A 22,775-nucleotide genomic window follows, 5' to 3' on the forward strand; every position below is an offset into this window, starting at 1 on the left:
AAGAAAGGAATGAAGTGCTCGGTGCCGCTTGCTGTCATCTATTTTACCTTTAAATTGCAACAAGAAACCCTTTAAGTAATGAGTGCAAGATAGGCGTGTAATGGAGCGAGATAAGATAGAGGTGTATTTGGTAAACCAAAGGCAAAGTTGACACAGAAACCTGTTTGATCAGTAACTTCTTGTAGAAGCTGATTGGGTCCAAAGGTCTTGACGTCCTGATTGATCCAATGACACTAACTGGCACTCCGTAGCAGCGCTTAGTTTGGTGTCACCCACTTTCTTTTTTTTGGCTGGTTATTGTTTTTAATGTTTTACAACAGTCCTCGTTTGGACTGTAGCCACCTGTCAGCAGATATATTGGCAGAATGCACAAGAGAATGCGTCGTCAACACTGGAACAAAGATGTGCGGTCATGCTGCTGACAGAGTTGTTGGTGCAGTGCTTAGTGAGCTTTTGTCTGCTGAGCCCTTCTGTTTACAGCAATCAAAGAGGGAGCAAAGAGCAAATTTACACTACCGCCATCAGTCCTAGCTTGGCAGTCATGTGCTTTTTGGAGAGGAGTTTCCTTCTTCGATGGCTGTAATGAAGGACAAGTAAGTTCCTGCTCACGTGGAGTTAGTTGAAATAAAACAAAGAGGACATAAAGCTACACTTTTAAACACAAAGGTATTGGTACCTTTCTGAAGGATACTACGTCCATCTACTGTGGTGTTTTGTTTTTGGAGACTTTCCAAAAATGACCCTCAGTTAGCAATATTTGGTACTGTAGATCATAGGAATGAGTTTTTAGAAATTTGTGGATACTACCCACGGTCTCTAAATGATTGAACCAAGAATAATTTTCAGTAAAATTCTAGGCAGGTATGAGGGTGATATGTGTTGAACACAAAGTACAGTACAGTACAGTATGGATGTCTTTCATAGCCAGTAGCCATACCACCTCTTTTCGAGCCTGGATGGTACTTTGATGGGAAGATCTTAGGTGAGGGTATTGGTGAAGCTAGTAGAGGATGCTTACCCTGTGATCTGTGTGTGGATCCCAGTACCCCGCTCTAGTGATGAAGACACTGCGCTGTAAAAATGGTGACGTCTGTAAAACTGAGGTCCTAGATCTCTCTGTGGCCATAAAAGAACCCCGGGTATCTGCCGTAAAGAGTGGGCTGTTTCCTAATGTCCTGGCTAAGGTGCCTATCATGGCCTACTCTGTTCTGGCCCCCTAATCATTCTCTAACTCTCTCGCTCTCTCTCTACCCACCTTCACCACCGAATAACTTGTGTGGTGAGCGTACTGGTGCATGAATGGCTGCCGTCATCTCATTCAGGTGGATGCTATACGTTGATGGTGGTTGAAAGGCGGTTTGAATAAATGTAATGTAATTAATTATTATTTAAGAAAGCAGGAAAGCCAAATTCAGACATGTTGGCTTCAGTAAAGGGAGAGCACTGTGTTCCCTAAAGTCTTATTATGTGATTTTTAGTCATTGGGTTTGTCGTACTTGCCGACTGCAGCTGCTGATCTCATTGCTAGGCATGTCAAATTTTGCGAGTTCAACCTCGTCTTTTTTATTTATTTTTTCCAGCTTGTGTTATGTAAAACACAACATCAGACAGCTGAGATCCTGTTCCATTTGTGAGGTCCAAAACATGTGTATTCCTCATTTCTTGTCATTATGTTTTACACATTGTACTTCCCATTCATTGACTGACAGCTGTCATTCACTCAAGCCAGGCCCTACACCTAAAGACTAAATCAATCCTGTTTGATTTTGAGCAGATCAGTCGTGGACTAGTTTTAGTAAGTTGCAGGGTATGTCAGAATAGATGACGGATGGTCACGGAAGCATACCACTGACTGCTTCCGAAGGTGCTAAACTTAGGACACAAAAGTCATCTAGTGTGACGTGACCTTAAGTGATGTGATACGGAGAGAAGTGGTGGTGAAGATGTGAACTATGTAGAGAGCTGGAGGTCAGAGCCAGAGTCTGATACTAGATCCCAGTTCACAGGATATGTGAAGCACTTAAGCTATCGTTACGGCTTCTAGCGGGCCAGAAGAAATGTTAGACTTGAATATATAATGGAAGGTTTGAATCTTGAAGATGCACCTTATGAGGAAGATGTAGGAGTCCTAGTGGACTCGTCCGTGTCTATCAAGTGCATAGAGGTGATCAAGAAGACTAATAGGATGTTAGGTTATTTATCATAATGTGTGACATACATGTAACCCCCCTGAACGTGCAAGTTTTACATAATGCACCAGTGAAGCCTCACCTGGAGTACTGTAGTTAGTTTTGGTAAATATTGCAAAAAAAAGACATAACCACACGAGAGGAAGATCAGAGAAGAGCGACTAGGCTGATTTTGGGACAAAGAGGAATGAGCTGCGAGGAGAGACTGAAAAAGTTGAAACTTCTTCTGTTACTTCAAGTACCTGAAGCCTAAGCATCATGAACTGATTATTATCCAGGCAGTACTGGTAGTATGGGCACACTCACTTTTTACACGGATAAATCAAAATGTAAAGGCAACTTGGAAATCGTGCGGTAACCTCAATGGATAGAAGCTGGCGCCATACAACACGTTTACACGGCACAGGGTTCTACGGTTAGTCTAGTTGAAGGCAGGTTTCACTCCGTCTGCTCGGAGATCTCACTACGGAGCATTTATTTAACAACGGTGCAATCCCGTAACAGAGCGTCCATGGTTATTTGACCTTCGCTTCAACTTGCCTAACGGCAGAGCGCTTTTTGTCCTCACTTACAGTGGTACTCGTGTGCCTTTCTTAGCGATGTCCATTCGGTCCAGTTTGCCACAGGTGGACTCCGATCAAGTTCTAAGAATTAAAGCAAACGGAATGCACCTGACCACTTCATAGAAAAGGGTCTGAATACTTCTGTGACTGAGAGGTTTCAGTTTTTGATTTTTAATCCATTTGCGATTCTTTCTGAAAACACATTTTCACTTTGTCATTATGGGATTCTGAGTGCAGATTGTTGGGCAAAAATGGCAAAAGTGTTAATTTAAAATTAATCCTACAATCCTGTAAAGTGTACAGAGAGTGAAGGCTGAACTGTTGCTCGTTCAGGTGCCTTTATGTTGGTAGTACCTCGACTGATGGCCAAACTCCGTGTGCACTGCTGACCCACCGGTGACATTGGGTTACCAGCTATGCATGATAGCAGAGTTGACATCTCTGCATAAATTTGAGACTTATAGGTGAGGCTGTGGAGTCGGTCAGCAAAACCTTCAACCCCGTCTTCTCAATTTCTACCACCTCTGACTCCTCTTTTTGTATTTAAACAAATTTATTTTCTATGTTGATTGAAAGCACACAACATACCATATAAGACACTTCATTACTGCCAGTGTGAATCTCTGGCCTACTTTTTAGCAATCTAACCTGTTAAAGTTTGACTGTAGTGATGTTGTTGTGGCTTACAAACACTGAGCAACATTAAACATAAGAATAAAGACTAAATGTGCAAAATTTAAAAGAGAAGCTGTATTTTTATCGAAAGTTTAGAAGAAAAATTGTTTAATCGAATCAGTATATGTGAAAATGGAAGTTTGAACATTATTTTACAATTTATATTTAGTCCGAGTCGGTTAATTTTTACCATCTCCGACTCCAGTAACCCATTAACTGCGTCTGACTCCTCAGCCCAGCTTAAAAGTCCAGCCGGCTCTGACTGGTTTTCTTAGAGCATTTTTTTTTTTTTCATCATAATTTGTCAACACCCACCCCCCCCCCCCCCCCCCCCCCCCCATCTTGGTTAAAGTGTCCCAAAAGTTGTAATCCCGACCCCTCCCCAACCCCCACCTGCAGGAGTGACATTGTTTATGGGTGGCCTCATATCCCAAGTGGCTTTGTGTATTAAATATTATGCAGTTAGATGTCAAATAATCTTTAGTTTGAAGATTGTTACACATATTTAGAGTGGTCTAGCATGAACAGTTCAAAACTCCATCCATCCATCCATCCATTGTCTCCCGCTTATCCGAGGTCGGGTCGCGGGGGCAGCAGCTTGCGCAGAGATGCCCAGACTTCCCTCTCCCCGGCCACTTCTTCTAGCTCTTCCGGGAGAATCCCAAGGCGTTCCCAGGCCAGTCGAGAGACATAGTCCCTCCAGCGTGTCCTGGGTCTTCCCCGGGGCCTCCTCCCGGTTGGACGTGCCTGGAACACCTCACCAGGGAGGCGTCCAGGAGGCATCCTGATCAGATGCCCGAGCCACCTCATCTGACTCCTCTCGATGCGGAGGAGCAGCGGCTCTACTCTGAGCCCCTCCCGGATGACTGAGCTTCTCACCCTATCTTTAAGGGAAAGCCCAGACACCCTGCGGAGGGAAACTCATTTCAGCCGCTTGTATTCGCGATCTCGTTCTTTCGGTCACTACCCATAGCTCATGACCATAGGTGAGGGTAGGAATATAGATCGACTGGTAAATTGAGAGCTTCGCCTTGTGGCTCAGCTCCTTTTTCACCACGACAGACCGATGCAACGCCCGCATTACTGCGGATGCCGCACCGATCCGCCTGTCGATCTCACGCTCCATTCTTCCCTCACTCGTGAACAAGACCCCGAGATACTTGAACTCCTCCACTTGGGGCAGGATCTCGCTACCAACCCTGAGAGGGCACTCCACCCTTTTCCGGTTGAGGACCATGGTCTCGGATTTGGAGGTGCTGATTCTCATCCCAGCCGCTTCACACTCGGCTGCGAACCGATCCAGAGAGAGCTGAAGATCACGGCCTGATGAAGCAAACAGGACAACATCATCTGCAAAAAGCAGTGACCCAATCCTGAGCCCACCAAACCGGACCCCCTCAACACCCTGGCTGCGCCTAGAAATTCTGTCCATAAAAGTTATGAACAGAATCGGTGACAAAGGGCAGCCCTGGCAGAGTCCAACTCTCACTGGAAACGGGTTCGACTTACTGCCGGCAATGCGGACCAAGCTCTGGCACTGATCGTACAGGGACTGAACAGCCCTTATCAGGGGGGCCGGTACCCCATACTCTCGGAGTACCCCCCACAGGATTCCCCGAGGGACACGGTCGAATGCCTTTTCTAAGTCCACAAAACACATGTAGACTGGTTGGGCAAACTCAAAACTACCACAGTAAAAGTTAACCCAAGACCATCATGCTTGATTTTGCCGTACAGTATATGGAGTCGGTCAGTCATTTTCTAACTCGCTTAGTCCTGAACAGGGGTCTGCTGGAGCCTATCCCAGGTAGCACAGGGTCTAAGACAGGAACAAACCCTGGACAGGGTGCCATGTGTTTATGTAGTGTGTTTAGAAAAGCATTTTAAACACTCAGGAGTAAGAAAATGGTTAAGACACTTTAAACAAGCTGACAATTTACCCTCCTGCAATATTTAACTTCACCCTTGCAGAGAAAGCACTCTTTTTAAATGCATCGTACATGAAATATTTAACGTGATGATTAATCCTCAATTTGGGGGAGGCTGGATGGGGGCTACTTGCCAAAATAAATATAGGAACTAAAAATCCAACTATCAAAAAAATTAATTTTGTATTTCATTGTAGCTGTTGTATCCCCGGTGGAACGATTGGGTGCGAGGGTTGTGTAATTCGGTCACTACTTGGAAATGAGGCAGATTCCCAGTAGAGGCAAAACGGCAGGGGGGGCTTCGTAGCGACCCACTTTCTGAGCCGTAGAAAGCATCTGCTTGGTGACAGCCAACATGGTAAAAATATGCTTTCACATGTAGGCTTTATTGTAAGGGGTGTGAGCGGCAAAGCAGAAAACATCGGTTTAAACTGCTTTACGCACTTGGAATGAACAATCGCAAACACACACACTGTTTGGAATACACGGATAGCCTTAGGCCTCAACTGTAATGAGAATGAACGGAAACCATAAATGGCAAACGTTACGTTAGATAATTACTGTCGGCTTTGACCAGGAGCCATGCAGAAAACACAAATAACCAAATAATATTACAAAGACAGTTAAGATTCACGACTGAAAACTTAAAGAGGGAATTTATTTTTAGGGTGACATGGTGGTTAACAGACTTATGGATTCAAATTTTTGTTTGGAAAATGTATTAATAAAAAAAAACTCCATCTTTACAGCAGCACCCCATCAGTTTACATTGTCCAATTAGATAACAATCAATCCATGTTACTGCTTCTCATTGTAAATCCAAATTTTCCTCCATGTATGGTAGCCATTAGCAGTGTGTCTGTCTGCGGAGAGAGTATCGACCTTGTCGAGAGGTTTACTTACCTTGGCAGTGATATTCATGTCTCTGGTGACTATTCCTATGAAGTCAGGAGACGGATTGGGAGAGCATGGGGGGGTCATGAGGTCGCTGGAAAGGGGTGTGTGGCGCACCTTAAATCAATGCAAAAGAACAAAGGTCCAAGTCTTTAGAGTCCTGGTGCTTCCTGTCTTGTTATACAGTTGCGAGACATGGACGCTACCCAGTGACCTGAGATGAAGACTGGACTCCTTTGGTACTGTGTCTCCAGGAAATCCTTGGGTACCATTGGGTTTGACTTTGTGTCGAATGAGCAGTTGCTCAAGGAGTCCCGAATGAGGCACATTACCTGCATTGTGAGGGAGCATCAGTTACAGCACTGCAGCCAGGTGGCGCAATTCCCCCAAGGTGATCCAACTCGTAGGATCCTCATTGCCAAGGACCCAAGTGGCTGGACCAGGCCAAGGGGGCACTCACGTTAACACCTGGCTGCGGCAGATAGAGGGTCGTTTCTGTGGGTTTGGCCTGGGTGGTTGTCAACCGGGATTCAGAGTTGTTTTGTCGTATGGTGGGTGAAACAGCATGCTGTACCAGTTCATGCTCTCCACCCTGACCTGACCTGACCTGATGGTAGCATTAAAATATCTTTGGTAAGTGTATGCTGACAGATTAAGGTCATTTGAGTTCTTTCCAATCATCATACCCTTCTCGCCAACATCCTGGTAAGCTGTACCCAGTGCTGCCCTCCTGCAGTGCGGATTTCCATGTGCTGTTATTCCTTGCACCACCAGGCCACTTACTGTGAGCTGAAAGACACTTGTAAAGCCACTGCAGATGATTCGTAATGCAGTGGTATGTTTTGTGTTCAACCAGTCGAGGTGGACACTTTTTGCTCCTCTTTTCAGATCACTGCATTGACCCCCTGATGTTTGCCTACAGAGTAGTCAGGGTGGTCAGCACCAATATTTACGCAGGTGCTTGTAAGGTCCTAGGCTCCTCCTTGCCCACTCGGGTCATCTGATGATGCCACCTTGTGGTGAGACTTCAAATCTCATGTGTATCTCTGTGGTGATGCGTGTTAGGGGAGTCCATGGCTGTGTGTAAGTTTTAGTTTATAAAACAGTGCAGTTCTGTACTCTGTGGAGCCAAGCTGATGTACTTCTTAATCAAGTGGCATGATGGGGACACTGCTTGTAAATATGGTGCCGTCCTAAGGATGAAAAGCAAAACCGAGGTCCAGACTCTCTGTGGTCATTTAAAAATCACTAAGCTTCTTTCGAAAACAGCAGGGATTATCCTAATGTCCTGGCTAAAATTGCCCATCACAGCCTTGTCTTTCCTAGCCCCCTAATCATCCCATGTTTCCAATTGGCTTTCTCTCTTAACCTTCACCACCTAATACCTCATTTATTGGGAACATACTGGTGCAAAAATGGCCACCGTCGTATCATCCAGGTCAGTGCTGCATAGTGAGAAAAGCATTCAATAAATTTTAATTATTATTTTTGTGCATGGAGGATCAACTCATTTGTTCGGTATCGGCACTCCACGGGTCATAATTAGGCCACCACACCCCATAAGTATACAGAAAGCCAGTAATGAGAAAGAATGGAATGGAGGATGTGAGGTCGATGAGAGCAGAGAGAATCGGGTGGAAGCCAGTGCAGTGTGTGAGCAGTAAAGCAGTCAGAGTGGAAACGGCATGGAGGAGTGCGGCAAGCATGCTTGTCCATGTCATTACAGAATTTATAGCCCAAGTCTAAAACATAACAAATTTTCACAAACAAATAGGCCAATATGCGAGGCAGAAAAAATGACACCCCTGAAAGTGGGGGGTCTGCATCAGGAGAGCAAGAGGATTAGGTACATACCATTGAAACCCGGGGAGGGGAGTGTTCCCCCTCAGAGATATTTGAGAGAGATTGATTCTCACAACAGTGGGAGACTTTACAACGATAAAATAATATGTAAGTGTGAACAGGAATGGTGGATGGATGACAAACATGGCAATAATTCAGTAGGGTTAAAATACTGTGTTGTTTTCAAAAAAAAAAAAAAAAAGAAAAAGTAGCCCAGTTACACAAGAAAGATGCCAATGGGCAGACTGTCGTGAGTGGAGTCCACTGGGACCCCTGGCGCTGGTATCTTGCTTCCCCTCATTATACCTAGGAGATGGTTGAGTGGAGTGAGGAGAAGTAGGAAGAGGAGCTGAAAGACGGATTTCTAACCCACATTTATTGCTTGATTTTTAAAGGCTTATTTATTTATTGCTAAGGCAGTGTGCTTTATTGGATTATTTATTTAAGAAGATTTTGCCTTGCACTTTGGACACTTATTGTTTAGAAAATAAAACACACTGCACTTGGCACCTACCCTCGAGTCCATCTAGGACTGCGGCTACCAATGTCCCGGGTTCAGGGAGGAGTATGCCAGCTGCAAGTAACCCAGGCATCACCAGCTCCTAGCTGGTGAATATGAGCAGAACCACCTCCATTCGAAGTGCTGACTTTTAAGAAGTGTTTAAAGACTCCCTCTTGTTTTGGTGAATTTCTTTACAATTGATATTAGTTGTTAGGTTTTGTAACTTGGGAATCGCAACTCACTTGCATTTTGTTCTGAATTCTTCATGTGTGATGCTGCCCTTGGTCCTGTAACACTTGTACGTAAACAGATGGGTGCTTACTTGATTACATTGACCTCTTTTGTAATTTGGAGTAAAGCATCTGCTAAGCAAATAAATGTAAATGGGGAAAACGCCTGCTCCCTGCCACACCCGTTTATGGCACCAGTTGGCTGCAGATCAATTTTGCAGTGAGAACTAATGTAACGGCTTATTGATTTATTGCCTGGGAACCACATCAACATTTTACTTACTTACTAAACAGCAGGCCTGGGGTAGACGGTGTTTATGCTCTCAATCATCCTCATCATCACATGTACAGAGTACAGTGAAATTCTTATTTGCCTGGCTGTGCAACATCTTGCTACTCTGTGGTGCTACAGTTAGTGAACATTACCTTGAAACGACTGTCTCACTTACCTGGGAAGTCTCAAAACCCATCTTACACCACTGTCTACCATTAGATGTATTGAGTTGGATTCAAGTGCTGCTGTCACTCCACTGTATTCATCTCTTAGCTTGAGTAATATACAGTATGGATGGCACTGTGATAATGATGGCTAACACCGGCATTGTGCTCTAAGCTGTTGGAGTACTGTAATATATCTGCACGTCCTGCTGTGTAAATCTGCATTGTCCAGTTTTATGTCGTGAGAAATGAAGCTTACAGGGGGTCTCAGTCGGACAGTCGGTTCACAATTAGGAACTGGCTCTTGGTCGGATGCTGCTGTGTCATAAAATATATTCACGTACGCACTCGGAGTTCCTCATGTCTTTAGATGTTCCTGTTCACCAACAGCCAGCATCATGTTACATTTGATATTGCCTCTGAGTAGAAGTTGTGTGTGTGTATGTATATCTGTATTTACCAAACAATTTCTGTAACTAGGCAAACTTCCCCCCTGGGGATCAATAAATGCCTATCTGTCTGTCTCTATCTATCATTGTTTTATATAGTGCCTTCCATATCTGTCTGTCTGTTATGTATAGTGCCTTTCAAATCTGTGTACTTTTTAGCCTGTCTCTATTTATAATGGTATATAGTCTGTCTATTATATTGTATCTTACATTGTGGTCTACAGTATCTTTCTATCTTCTATAGTAATCTGTCTGTCTGACCTTTTTATATAGTGCCTTCCATATTTGTCTGCATAGAGCCTTTCATTTCTGTGTGCATTTTAGCCTGTCTCTATTTATAATTGTATATAGTTGTCTGTCTGTCAGTCTTTATATAGTGCCTTACATATCTGTCTGTCAGTCATTGTTTTATATAGTGCATTTCATCTCGGTGTGCTTTTTTTTATCTCTGTTTATCTCTCTTATATAGTGCCTTACACTATACACTTCTGCTGCCTCTGTGATGGCTTTTCTCTTGTGTACACCTGCGATACTCAAGAAGACAGTGGGCCTTACACAGAGACAAGGCTGTAAACTCGGCAGCCCCCACTACTATGGGCACACACAGTATACACCCCCAAACCCCCTTGTCTGTGGCACTCTTGCTCCAGCCCCAAGTACTTGGCTGTCTTGCTCTCCAGGGCCTACTTCATCTATCATTTATTTATTTATTTATTTATTTTAACTTTTATAAGCAACAATTCCTAAAATCCTGTTTTTGCTTTTGTCATTCTTGAACATGAACACAAGAAATTGAAATGCAGTTCTCCATGTAATCCTATAAATCTTGACAGATGCGGCCTGAAACAGGTCAGGCCCGACCGGTGACGGCAGGTTTTTCTGTATTGTCTGGCTGTTCATCTTGTTAAAGTCTGCTGAGAGGTCATAAAGGCCATGAAGTTAAAATGGCTTGGTTTGCAGGGTCCGATGTACTGTAGTGTGAGGGAAGCAAACTCGACAGAAGCTGAAGGGTTTGTGTTTGTTTTTCCAATCAGCGTTCGTTTATATGCACGGATTAATTTGATTTTCTTTTTTCTCTTGCAGTGCCAGAACACGAGTCTGCTGCCTTCTTTATCCTGAACTAGATGCTTCACGTGAAATGCATTCATCGTGTTCCCGTGGGACTTTATATTGAAATCCTGGAGCGACTAATGCCTACTGAATATGTTTGAAGACTCTGTGCTTAAGAGGATTATGAAGTTATAACAATGTTATTACCGTGACTAGACATTTGCTCTATTTCCTTTGTAGCAACATTGCACTTTACTCTTCCTACTCTCTTTACTGCTGCTAAAAATAAAAGGAACAATGTAATGGAAGGAAATTCTGGGTACCCCTTTACCCTTGAGAGGATATGAGCCATTGAGCCATCGAGGTCTTCAGCACGAAGACAAAGCCCATCCAGCTGGAATTTCGGCAGGGTTGAAAGACACCTTGAGAAGCATGCAGTCAGATGATTTGTTTGCTAGAAAGTTCAAGATGTTGAATGGCAATATGGGACCTCCCAACATGCCAGGGAAATTTGAAAGTAGCGGCAAAACAAATGGCACGCCGGCGATGCCGAAAATGGGGGTGCGGGCCCGAGTGTCCGAATGGCCTCCAAAGAAGGATGGTTGGGATAGCAGGCCTCCTCCAAACTATGAGAGCTTGATGATGGGTTTCCAAAATGGACAGATTAACCAAAGCATTGATATGTTAGGTGAACGAGGCAGAGATGTGTCTGTGGACTTGGAGTTTGCAGAGACCAAATACTCTTTAAGTGATATTTTAAGCAGATCCCCACTGAAGGGTCTTCATCCCATCAGGCAAAGAAGCAATAGTGATGTCACCATCAGTGATATCGATGCCGAGGATATTCTAGACCAGAATGCTGTGAACCCAAACACAGGGGCCTCTCTTCACAGGGAGTATGGGAGCACATCTTCAATTGACAGGCAGGGTTTATCAGGAGAGAGTTTTTTTTGCCATGTTGAGGGGCTATCGGATCGACACTTTGGAGCACCGCAGTATACCACCACTGGGCTTTCCTGAACTTCTACGCTATAGCTCTTCTCTTTCTCCAAGCTTGCAGACCGCGGCACAGATTTCCAGAGGTGAAATTGTGGCCATCTCCGGATTTGATTATGTTGATAATTCACTTTTCTACAGCAGGGAAAGCGACAAGTCTTTTAAGCGGAGATTAAAGTCGGAGTCGGTCGAGACATCGCTGTTTAGGAAGCTACGGACACTGAAAAGCGAACCCGAAGGTCTGCGATATTCAATGGAGCAGGATGATGGCAAATTGGAAAAGTACGGCAAGCCTCTCAGCTTTCAGAAATGTTTTGCACACTATGATGTACAGAGTATCTTGTTCAACATTAGCGATGCAATGGCTAACCGGGTGAATTTAGGGAAAAGGAAAAATACAACAACGGGCGCTTCGGCTGCATCTCAATATCAGATTTCGGGGAGCACACCAGGATCTTGCGAGTCCCCTTTAGGGAGTCGAGAGGATCTGAACTCAAAGGAGAACCTGGATGCCGATGAAGGAGATGGTAAAAGTAACGGCCTGGTCCTAAGCTGCCCATATTTTAGGAATGAAATTGGAGGTGAAGGGGAGAGGAGGATTTCGTTATCCAGAGCCAACTCTTCATCGAACAGTGCTGGTGAAAGCTGCTCTTTTGAGTCCTCCCTCAGCTCTCATTGTACAAATGCTGGAGTATCCGTGTTGGAGGTGCCCAGAGAAAACCAGCCAATTCATCGTGAAAAAGTGAAACGCTACATTATTGAGCACATCGACCTCGGAGCTTATTACTATCACAAGTACTTCTATGGCAGAGGTAAGATGTGGTATATATATATTTTTTTTTTTATTGCCTCCTTTACTTGAAATTCATGAATTATTTCTGCATATGTTTTCTTAGATGTATGTGTATGTCTGGCATTGTTAGCACCTAGTGGTTTAAACCAATGTTGTATTATGCGACTTGTTGGCGGAGATGTCAGACCTGGCAACGGCAGTTAATAATCTCGTCAGCAGACCACATCAGATTACATGACTAGAAATCGCTGGGCACATTAGTTTAGATAACTCGAATAAGACTTCATGGCAGTTTCACACTTTCAAAGTTTCGTAAGCTTACCCTTTTTCCTCATTGCCAAGTACATATCACCTGATGTAGCTTGATCCATGAAGATTTTAACAGGTCGGATAAGTTCAACCGCAATCATTGACACCAAACTTCAGTGGTGCTTCATACTTCATACTTAATTCGTTTCAGGAGGCCATTTGAACTCTGAATTGTTCGAAGTCTGAATCAATTTTCCCCACTGCTACCTTGAGGTCTGCCCACATCTCCCAGTCGGCTCTGTTCCCAAGAGCTGCCCATGGCTGAGGTTTGGGTTTCTTTCCAACTGTGATTGAGGCAATTGCCTGCCACACTAGTTTAATTCACTGGGTCTGGTCTTTTGGTACTACAGATGGTTTCTGTAATTACCTTAAGCACCTGGTCTTGATGCCATTGACAAAGCCCCTCGCTCAGTGCTTTCAGGCAAAAATACCACTTTGGGGTTTTGTGTTACCTCTAGATGCATGCTGCCATAATTTCTGGTGGTTGTCACATCAGTTTAGATATTTTATTATTATCCAAATGATGATTCAGGTTTACAATAAAAAAATAAAACTGTTCTCCAATAAAATTAATTTTCTGCCATTTTTTCTAAGACATTAACACGCAGAAATTTCATGTGGCCGCACTAGGATTGGGCGTCTAGAAACAGGCTGCTCCTTGTAACAGAAGCCCGTGATAATGAAAGAAGGGATGATGTCATTGGCTGTGAATTTTATCAGGTTTCACTTCTTCATGAGGAAAGACAGCCTGGCCGTTTTTGGTGTTCCAATGGTAGTTTGTGATGCATGTTAATGTAATCATTGACTCCATCGGCCAGAAACGGTCGTCTGTGTTTGATCAACTTTGCAAAGTGGTCCTGCTGCCTTCATTTGTAATCTTTTAAACATCCTGAGAATTTACTATAAGTGAGAATTTGACTGTCACGGCAGCAGAGCTTGCAATGGCCACAATCCATCTTTGTGTTATGTGGTCCCTGTCTTAGCTAGCGCTATTAAAAATTGCTTTACACAGCAGAAAAACCGCATTAAGAAGTATGAATGCCTGAATTGCGTACCATTGGGAATGAGTCTGACATGTTCATGTTTGGTGGTTCTTTCTGACATTTCTTTCTTAATTGTGTAAATCTTTTTGACCAAAACATCCTGCACAGCTGCCAACTCTCACCCATTTCTATCCACTTGGGGTACATCAAGTCATGTCTTAAAGGCTTTCCGCCCTTCCAACTACTGCTCATCTGGGTCTTTTATAGAATGATTTATTTTCAGATATGATAAAGGCAGATGCCTGTTGTTGTTTTATTGGTTTAAATGCCGCTGACCTAAACAGTTCCTCTCTTTTGGTCTTCCCTGGGGACCCAGACCCCTTGGGTCCTGGCAGGACTGCTTGTGCTTAATGTCCCCCCCCCCCCCCCCCCCAATTATAAAGAGATTTAAAATAAGCATAGGGGCTGCTTTGAATGAGGAGTAAGTGTGTTTATTTGTATTAGTAGCAATAAATTCATACATTATTGGATATTCCTCCGAAAATGGCAGGTTATCCCAAATGGATTTTTTTTGTTGTTTCCTCTTCAAGCAAAAAAAGAAGCTAATTAAGCATAAGGTAACATTTAAGTTTCGGTACCACCAAAGCACATCTATTACTCCTTTACTATTATATAGCAAGACTTTAAACACTTCTTTGGGTCTTCATGACAAAGCCTCGGTAAAGTGTTTGTTCATCTCTGCTATGTGACCACCTAACGAACCGTCCCTTTGGAGTGGTCTGAGGTGGCTTCACTGAGATGCATTTCTCTCGATATTTCATATTTCGTGTAAGACCTGTGAATCCTTCATATTCACAAGTCATTTTACCCAGCATGTCAATATACATTACTGACCCATCTAGTGATGTTTTATAAGTTGTAGGAAAATCAAAAGAAGCCTTTGCTAAGATCTTGTTACATAAATGAGTAATGATTGCATTTGTGCAGAACCTAAAGGTTTACCAAAAATAACTAATTCTGAAAATATTTAGATCAGGCTTGGGGTCATCCTGGAGGTTTCATGTGTCTGTCTCTTGATTCAGTTTACTTTGTGTCTATGCTAGCTATTGGCTACCATCAGAAGTACAGCACTGTACATTCTGTAATGGACATTGTGAACAGTAGGGGTCGCTGCAGCTCCCCAAACCCAGACACACACGGCCCAACACAACTCCAGTTCTAAAATAAAGGACTTTTAATCCACTCCGCTCAATACAATTACAATTACAGCCAATAATACAGACTCAAGTTCTCACTCCTCCAATGCGTGTCACCTGCTATCTCCCAACTCTAAGTTGTCCAAGTCTTGTAGCGGGCTCCTTTTATGCTGGACCCCGGAGCACTTCTGGTGATGTGATGTGGCCATTTGGAAGCACTTCCCCTGGCAGCACCCTGTATCGTCCCCCAGAAAACTCTACACGACTGCACTTCCAGACTCCAACTGCCATGCAGTCCTGCAGGTGTCCAAACTGGGACTCTGTATAAGGGGCACTGCCACCTAGTATAGTGGGAGATGAACTGCACCCTGCCGTCCTCTGTACCTGGTTCTCGTAGCCTTTGGCATCCTACTCAGGACAGGAGTCGAGGTATTAATTGCACTTAATCCATCCTACTGTTATGGCATTCTAGCTGGGTATCTGTTTTGGTTCTTTATTTCAACTTTTACAATTTCTCATATTAGGAATCTGATCATTTTTGTATGCCCCTTGGGGTCAGAGCGCAGGGTCAGCCATTGTACAGCACCCCTGGAGCAATTTCAAGTTAAGAGCCTTGCTCAAGGGCCCTGCTTTTGGCAGTAATGGGGATTGGAAATGGCAGCCTTCCAGACAGTGGTGCAGATCTTTAGCCTCCAAAATTTGTTGAAGTTTTTCAAATTGGCAGGTGAAATGAAAGGTTGGGTAAAAGTACAGCACTTTTGCTTTCTTTGGCTGCTTTAGTGCAGTATTATTATAAAAAAATATCCTTTTAATATCTTGGGGATTTGCCAGAAAGATGCTGCAAGATTAATTTATTTATTTATTTATTTTTTTTAACTAACCAGAGAATCACATGTCCATTCCTTGCGTGCCACACTTGTCTCTTTGCTGTACATGAAGCAGTGGCCTCTCTGTCTTGGCAGTAATTGATCTCATTATTTGAATGAGGTAAAAGGCTGACTTTGGGGCCCAGCACATCTGTTAAAAGATCCAAAATGTTTACATAATTGGATTAATTGCGGTCCTCCCCTCAACCTCAGAGAGGGGAAGAAAAAAAAAAGCGGGTGTAGAAGAAAGATGGATGGCTTAAATTGTGGCTAACAAGAGCATGATTTAAATATTTGAAGCCATTTTAAGCAAATTGTGGAGCTCTGGGAGTGTTCTAGTCCAAGACTTGTCTCTGCTTTTACAGGCGGTGACATTGATGAAACGAGAAGGACATGGCTAAAATCATTTTTACTTCAATTTATAGTGTCTGTGCACAAGGCAACTTAAGAACTCCACTGCACTGCCTATTGCTTATACTGTTGCTTCAATTTTGATGGCTCATTTTGTATTTTTTGTTTTTTTTGTTTTTTAACATTAAATAACGTTCGTCGCATAAACAGATGCAAAAGTCATATAATATTCCCTGGTTGCAAAAGGGTAAGTTGTTAGCACTGATATGAACAGAACAGAGTCCAAAACAGAAGTGACGAGTTTTGTAGAATATGGTCGCTTTGAAGGCCAGAAAGGAAAGTGAAGTCATCAAGGACAGAAGCGGAAGGCTCTTCATCCATGGGTTCTACAGTGGAAGTGATGTCATCAGCAGGGCTGGACGAGGAAGTGACATCATCAGAAGGGCCCGGAACTGGAAGTGATGGGTGCATGAAAGCAAGAAAAAAGGTTTGCGCACTCTGCCACCCCCTGTCCTGACGTGTAATTACTCTCATTTAGACCCTTTAGCTGCCTCCTATGCGCACGTGTGTGACAGATTGTAACTACAACAACAACAACATTTATTTATATAGCACAGTTTCATACAAAAAGTAGCTCAAAGTGCTTTACATAATGAAGAGAAGAAAAATAAAAGACAAAGTAAGAAATTAAAATAAGACAACATTAGTTAACACAGAATAAGAGTAAGGTCCGATGGCCAGGGAGGACAGAAAAAACAAAAAAAAAAAAACTCCAGATGGCTGGAGAAGAAAATAAAATCTGCAGGGGTTCCAGGCCACGAGACCGCCCAGTCCCCTCTGGGCATTCTACCTAACATAAATGAAATAGTCCTCTTTGTAGTTAGGGTTTTTCACTGAGTCACTTGATGCTGATGGTCATACAGACTTCTGGCTTTTAATCCATCCATCATTGTTGGAACATCAACTAGCCAAAGTACCCAGTATTGGGGGGGGGGGCGAGTCTCTTTTGGAAGTTTTCCTTGGCTAAACGAAACCGTTGATGAGACAAAAAGATGTACTCTCAGACAAAAGCTGTAATCCAGTGAGCCAACTGGTGCGTTTGCATGTACTTCAGAAACCAGATTTCTAAAACGTCACATAAGCTCTCATTCCGAATAGCGAAATCGGGTTAACAGAGCTAGATTTCTGCATCAGTTACCCAGTTATGTGGCCATGTAAACCTTTAACCAGGTTACTGGTAAGGATTTTGTAGCCAGCGCATGTCCGTTGGACTCTGCTGGCCTGCTCATATATTTGCTTCACATGTGCCTTCACTAGTTACGGGTAGAAGTTTCCACAAAATTAATTTTCCAGAGGTAAATGTTTGGGTGATCGCATTATTCCTTCTCCTTGCTGAAATAATCCGTGTTATTAATTCAGAAATCACTAAATTTATGTTGATGAGCTGAACGTACAGTGCTTACTCTGCAACAAATTTTTGAGAGCAGAAAGATAACGCGTTAAAAGTAATGTGAGTTACACAGTCCGATTTACTTTTTAAAGTAGTGATTTAATCTAAGTAAATTTACCTGTGGTGTTTTTTTATTATTATTCCTGCAGTATTCCGTGTAAGGCAAGAACAACACCTACCGGGTCCTTTTGCAGGGCTCAATCACATAGCCAAGGAGAAGAGAGAGTGCTGCTTGCAGACCTATAAATAAAGTGTCAATTGGACTAAACCTTTTTATACAACACACAGGCATCATGCTTATTTTTTAATTCACAGTGTCCCGATGACAGGGTTTTTTTTTTTAGGTGCCCAGTTAAATGAGAGTTGCAGCTTTTTGACAGAGGAGAACTGCAGAAGATCACTTGCACATGCAGATTATTAAAAAGAAAGAAAAAAAAAAAAAAACACTTTTCTGCCTTAATCGGGTTATTCATCTTAACCTGAGTTATGTGTGTACATGTAAAGCACACTGACTGAAACTGTAATCCAGATTATTTGACAAGAAAAATGGCAAACATACCTTTGGTGTTTAAGACCGTGCCTTGTCTGGTTGAAAACTTTGTGCATGCTTATTACAATGTGTCTCCATCAGCTGTAGTGCTCTCCTGCTGCCTGATGGGAATTGTAGTCTCCTATATTTTAAGTCCGGTGAATGGTAAGGCACTTGCAGAAGGCAAGATAGCACTTCATAAAGTAAATCTAATCTCAAAAGGAGAATCCAATATTGCGGACGTACTGTATATACTTGCGTATAAGTCGGGTTTTGATACCCGAAAACGTGGTCATAAAATCAGACCTTGACTTATATGCCCATTCAAAAATGGCACACTTAATTTTTTTTTTTTTTTTTTCATCGTCTTACTTCCTCCAATCACGCACTAGTTTCTCAGACACATCGAATTTTGTTGCAGCAGCACAATTACCAATTTCTTTCACCACTTCAACGACTTTTAATTTAAAACCAGCTTCCTATTTGCTTCTGATCGAATGCTCCATCGTAGATAAAGGATGCTCTTACGATAAACGAGTATGAGGGTGTGAGATACACAAAACAGTGCAAATGTCACTTCAGAATAGTTTGGGTATTACCATGTGGTCACGTAGGTGCAAAACATAGAAACAAAAAGGCAGTGTGCTCCGTGGTTACTCTCTCTGATGGGTGTTAGCATATCATAATCTCTTGGACCAATAGCGTGAGTTTTTCAAATTCGACTTATACGACCGACAATATAAAATACCGGAAATTATATGGTAAAATAAAGCCCCGACTTATCCGTGCGAGAACTTAAACGCGAGTATATACGGTACTAAAAGATAGATGCCTTTCCCGGGGCCAATGTGAGCAGAAGATGCTTCTCTTCTCAGGCTGTATTTAGAGCTTAACTCTAAAACAAAAAGTGAGAAAGTGATTGATTGATTAATTTTGATTTTCTTCTCACTAAAAGTTATATACTTAAGAGTGTATGCTGCTGTTTCATAAAGCCATGACAGGCCGGATTGCTTCCTTAATTTATTTTTTATTTTTTTCTGCAGTATTGTTTTCTTGCTAATTGACCCTTGCAGTTCAACCTCAATATCCATGTGTTTGTCATGTGTCCCATGAACACTTGCCCTGAAGCGACACAGCTTTGCTGCTTTAGAAAAGTACATTTGCCTTACTGTTCTGTAGGAGTATGTAGCTGTCATGTGCTGATGTATACAAATATGGCTATTTTTGTAAGAAGTTCCAGTTATCTTTTTCAAGTATAATGAATTTTTATCCTCGAGTGTGTTTCAGAAATGGAGATCAGGTCTGCAGATAATTTTGACCATTTGTTTGTTTTCTGTATTACGATTTAATTTTGAAAAAAATAAATAAATAACTTACATTGGAGCTGAGAGCTGTAGCAGTCATTTTGGCAAGGGACCGAGCTAATACGGAGCAGTCAAATGTATTCTCATTTGAGGGTTAAATTTTGGTTTGTAAAGATTGACATGATTATATGGAATGTTATTTGCTTTTAATTAAAATCGATAAAAACAAATAGCCTACAAAGTCCACAATCAATGAAACGACTAATGCTGGGGTTGTGGGAAAGCATTTTGGAAGTAGGTGCAGTAATGGAGTAAAACACTCAAACGTCTAATAAATTCCTTTCACTATTTATCATCTTCTATCTGAATGCCAGTATGCAAATAAAATCACAAACACACACAAGCACATGAATATAATGATGTAAAAGTCATCAAGATGTCCCCAGGACTTTGCTCTTGCTCTTTCATAGCCCACACCATTTCAGTGCAGTAACAATGCATGTTCCAGTCCTGCTAATGTGTGGTGATTGTACTTCCACAATAATGGCTGCCATCACATCATCCATGTGGATGCTACACTTTGGCCGTGGTCACAGTATCTCCCAACCCTCTATGTAAAGCGCTTAGAGAAGGTTAGAAAAGTGCTGTATAAGTAAATAAATAAATAAATTCTCTTTCTAGCCCAATGAGTAAAGTATTCCTCTAATCACAGACCAACCCCCAGATGAAGTAAAGTCTACAAATACCCCGCGAATGTGCACTAATTTGGGGGACACCATAGATGTGCATGGGGGAGAATTGTAACTGTTAAATTACAAACGCCCACATCTGGCGCTGCTACAGCTGACAAGGGCAGGCCGTGTAAACCAATTTTTTTTTTCTCCTTTAAAAGAGCCAAATTCTTAGTAGCATATAAATTGAGAGAGAAAGGGTGCGCACGTTAAAGTCGATGTGCTCATTGATAAGTCTCACTCAGCCCTTCTCTTCTCTTTGCCCCTCAAGATCCACTTTGAAGTATTCCGTCTCTGAGAAAGCGGAGCCATTTCACCCACCACACCCCAGGCAAGCTGTGCAGTGTGGCGCAGAGTTCTCAGGTTGCCTCCATTTCGACTTCAACGGCCAAGGAAGACGAGTCTTTTGAAAATGAATATCCGCACGTAATTAAGTCTGAATTGTTCCGAGTAAAGAGTAATACTGGTGCCTCCAGCAAAGCTTTTTATTGCTCGGCAATAGGTGACTGGAGAAGGAAGGGGGAGGCAACTGCGGATTGACAGCCTTGACCAAAACCGAAGTGCTTTTTATTTGAGGCACTGACAGCATCGTCTCGGGCTGTCATTTGTGACGGTGGCATTATTCAAGGCGAGGGACGCTTTCAAGTACTTGAAAGTCCTCTGTCATCTTATTTGGGACGATTTCAGTGTAGTCTTTTTATTCTTTATGCAGCAATTTAAAATTTGAAGCAGTTAAAACTGTGTACAGTACTGCCCCTGATAAAACCTCTCATTTTCTTTCACAACCTTAATTATCTTTACCGCAAGACAAGCCAACTCAATACCGCAGCTGACAAGAACATTTATTGTCATTTATATTGAACGACTGTCGTCCTTTCAATCTTGGCGTGAATTGCCTTATTTATTTTATTTTTTTTTCTGTCACTGCTTTATCTGTGCAGCACTGATCCATATTATCTACACGTCCTTGACAAAGGCATTTCTGTGCATATGTCCTCCTTCTGGCAGGCCTGTGAGCCGGCTGGCTGTTTAACTATTATTTTTATGTACTGTACTTCTAGATCGTAGATTCAGCTAACTTTTTTTTTTTTTTTACTTTTAATTCTGAATCCCTGTTACATTTATCCTACCAAAAAAATAAACACTGAAGCTTTCATTGTGTGGAATGGTTTACTTTTTAAATTCTGAAGCTAGCAACTTGAGCTTTATATTTTCAAAATCAATATCAGAATCACATTTATTGGCCATGTGTACCAAGAATTTGACTTTGTGGTTTTTTTGTATTTGACTGACCGTGTATACAGCGCCCTCCATAATGTTTGGGACACTGACACATTTTTCTTTGATTTCCCCCTTTAGCTCCACAGTTTAAAATTACAAATCAAACAATTAAGACATTTTGATTAAAGTGCACATTGCATATTTTAATTTAAGAGGATTTTGGTCACACAGCACTTTTACTACAAGGTCCCCCCATTTCAGGACACCATAATATTTGTGACACAATAATGGCAGGTCTATTAAAGCTGTTGTCATATTTAGTTTTTTGTCGCATATCCTCACATGCAATGACTGCTTGAAGTCTGCGATTCACAGGTGCTGAGGGTCTTCTCTGGTGCTGCTCTGCTAAGCCTCCCATGCAGCCATCTTCAGCTCCTGCTTGTTTGGCGGGGGGGGCGGGAGGCTTGGCCCCTTATGTTTTCAGCATATGGAAGGCCTGCTCAATTAGACTCAAATCGGGTGACTGGCTTGGCCATTCAAGAATTTTCCATTTTTTAGCTTTGATAAACTCGTGTGTTGCCTCAGCAGTATGTTTGGCTCATTATCTTGTTGGAGGATGAAGTGCCGTCCAGTGAGTTTGGAGTGTTTCTCTACACCTCAGAATTCATTGTGCCGCTGCCATCAGCAGATTCCATCATCAAGGAAGAGAAGTGTGCCAGGACCTGTGGCAGCCATACATGCCCAAGCCATAATATCCCCAGCACCATGTTTAATTGATGAGGTGGTCTGCTTTGGATCTTGGGCAGTTCCTTTTGGTCTCCACACTTTGCTCTTGTCATCACTCTGATCAGGTTCATCTTTGTCTCGTCTGTCCACAGGACCTTTACCCAGAATTCTGCCGGCTCTTTGAAGTCCTTTCTCACAAACTGTAATCTGACCATCCAGCATTAGTGGCTGACATCTTGCAGTGTGGCCTCTGTATTTGTGTTCTCATTATGCAGGCTAAATTGCCCACCACAGCCTAGTTATTCTGGCCCCCCAATCATCCTCCCCAGTCTCTTCAGCACCTAACAGCTCATGTGTGGTGGGTGTACTGAAGCAACAATGGTTGCCATTGCATCATCCCAGTGGATGCTGCACATTACTGTTGGTTGAAGTGGCTCCCCACTCACTGAAGTGTTTTGAGTAGTTAGGAAAGTGCTATAATAAATGTAAAGAATTGATTCATTTTTGTCCTGACATGCAGTAAGTTTTATGGGACCTTCTCTACCTGCGTACACGCTTGC

General features: G+C 42.6%; 1 protein-coding gene across 1 annotated transcript in view; it reads left to right on the forward strand.

Moving 5' to 3' along the window:
- LOC114665665 (signal-induced proliferation-associated 1-like protein 2) overlaps nt 1-22,775 on the forward strand; it is a 310,605-nt gene that overhangs the window by 106,992 nt on the left and 180,838 nt on the right. The window contains 2 exon segments of the mRNA XM_051919363.1: nt 10,794-11,705; nt 11,707-12,568. Coding sequence (XP_051775323.1) covers nt 11,193-11,705; nt 11,707-12,568 — 1,375 coding nt within the window. The 5' untranslated portion in view covers nt 10,794-11,192.

This window comes from Erpetoichthys calabaricus, chromosome 15 (assembly GCF_900747795.2).
Source record: "Erpetoichthys calabaricus chromosome 15, fErpCal1.3, whole genome shotgun sequence".
NCBI classification, from domain to species: Eukaryota; Metazoa; Chordata; class Cladistia; order Polypteriformes; family Polypteridae; genus Erpetoichthys; species Erpetoichthys calabaricus.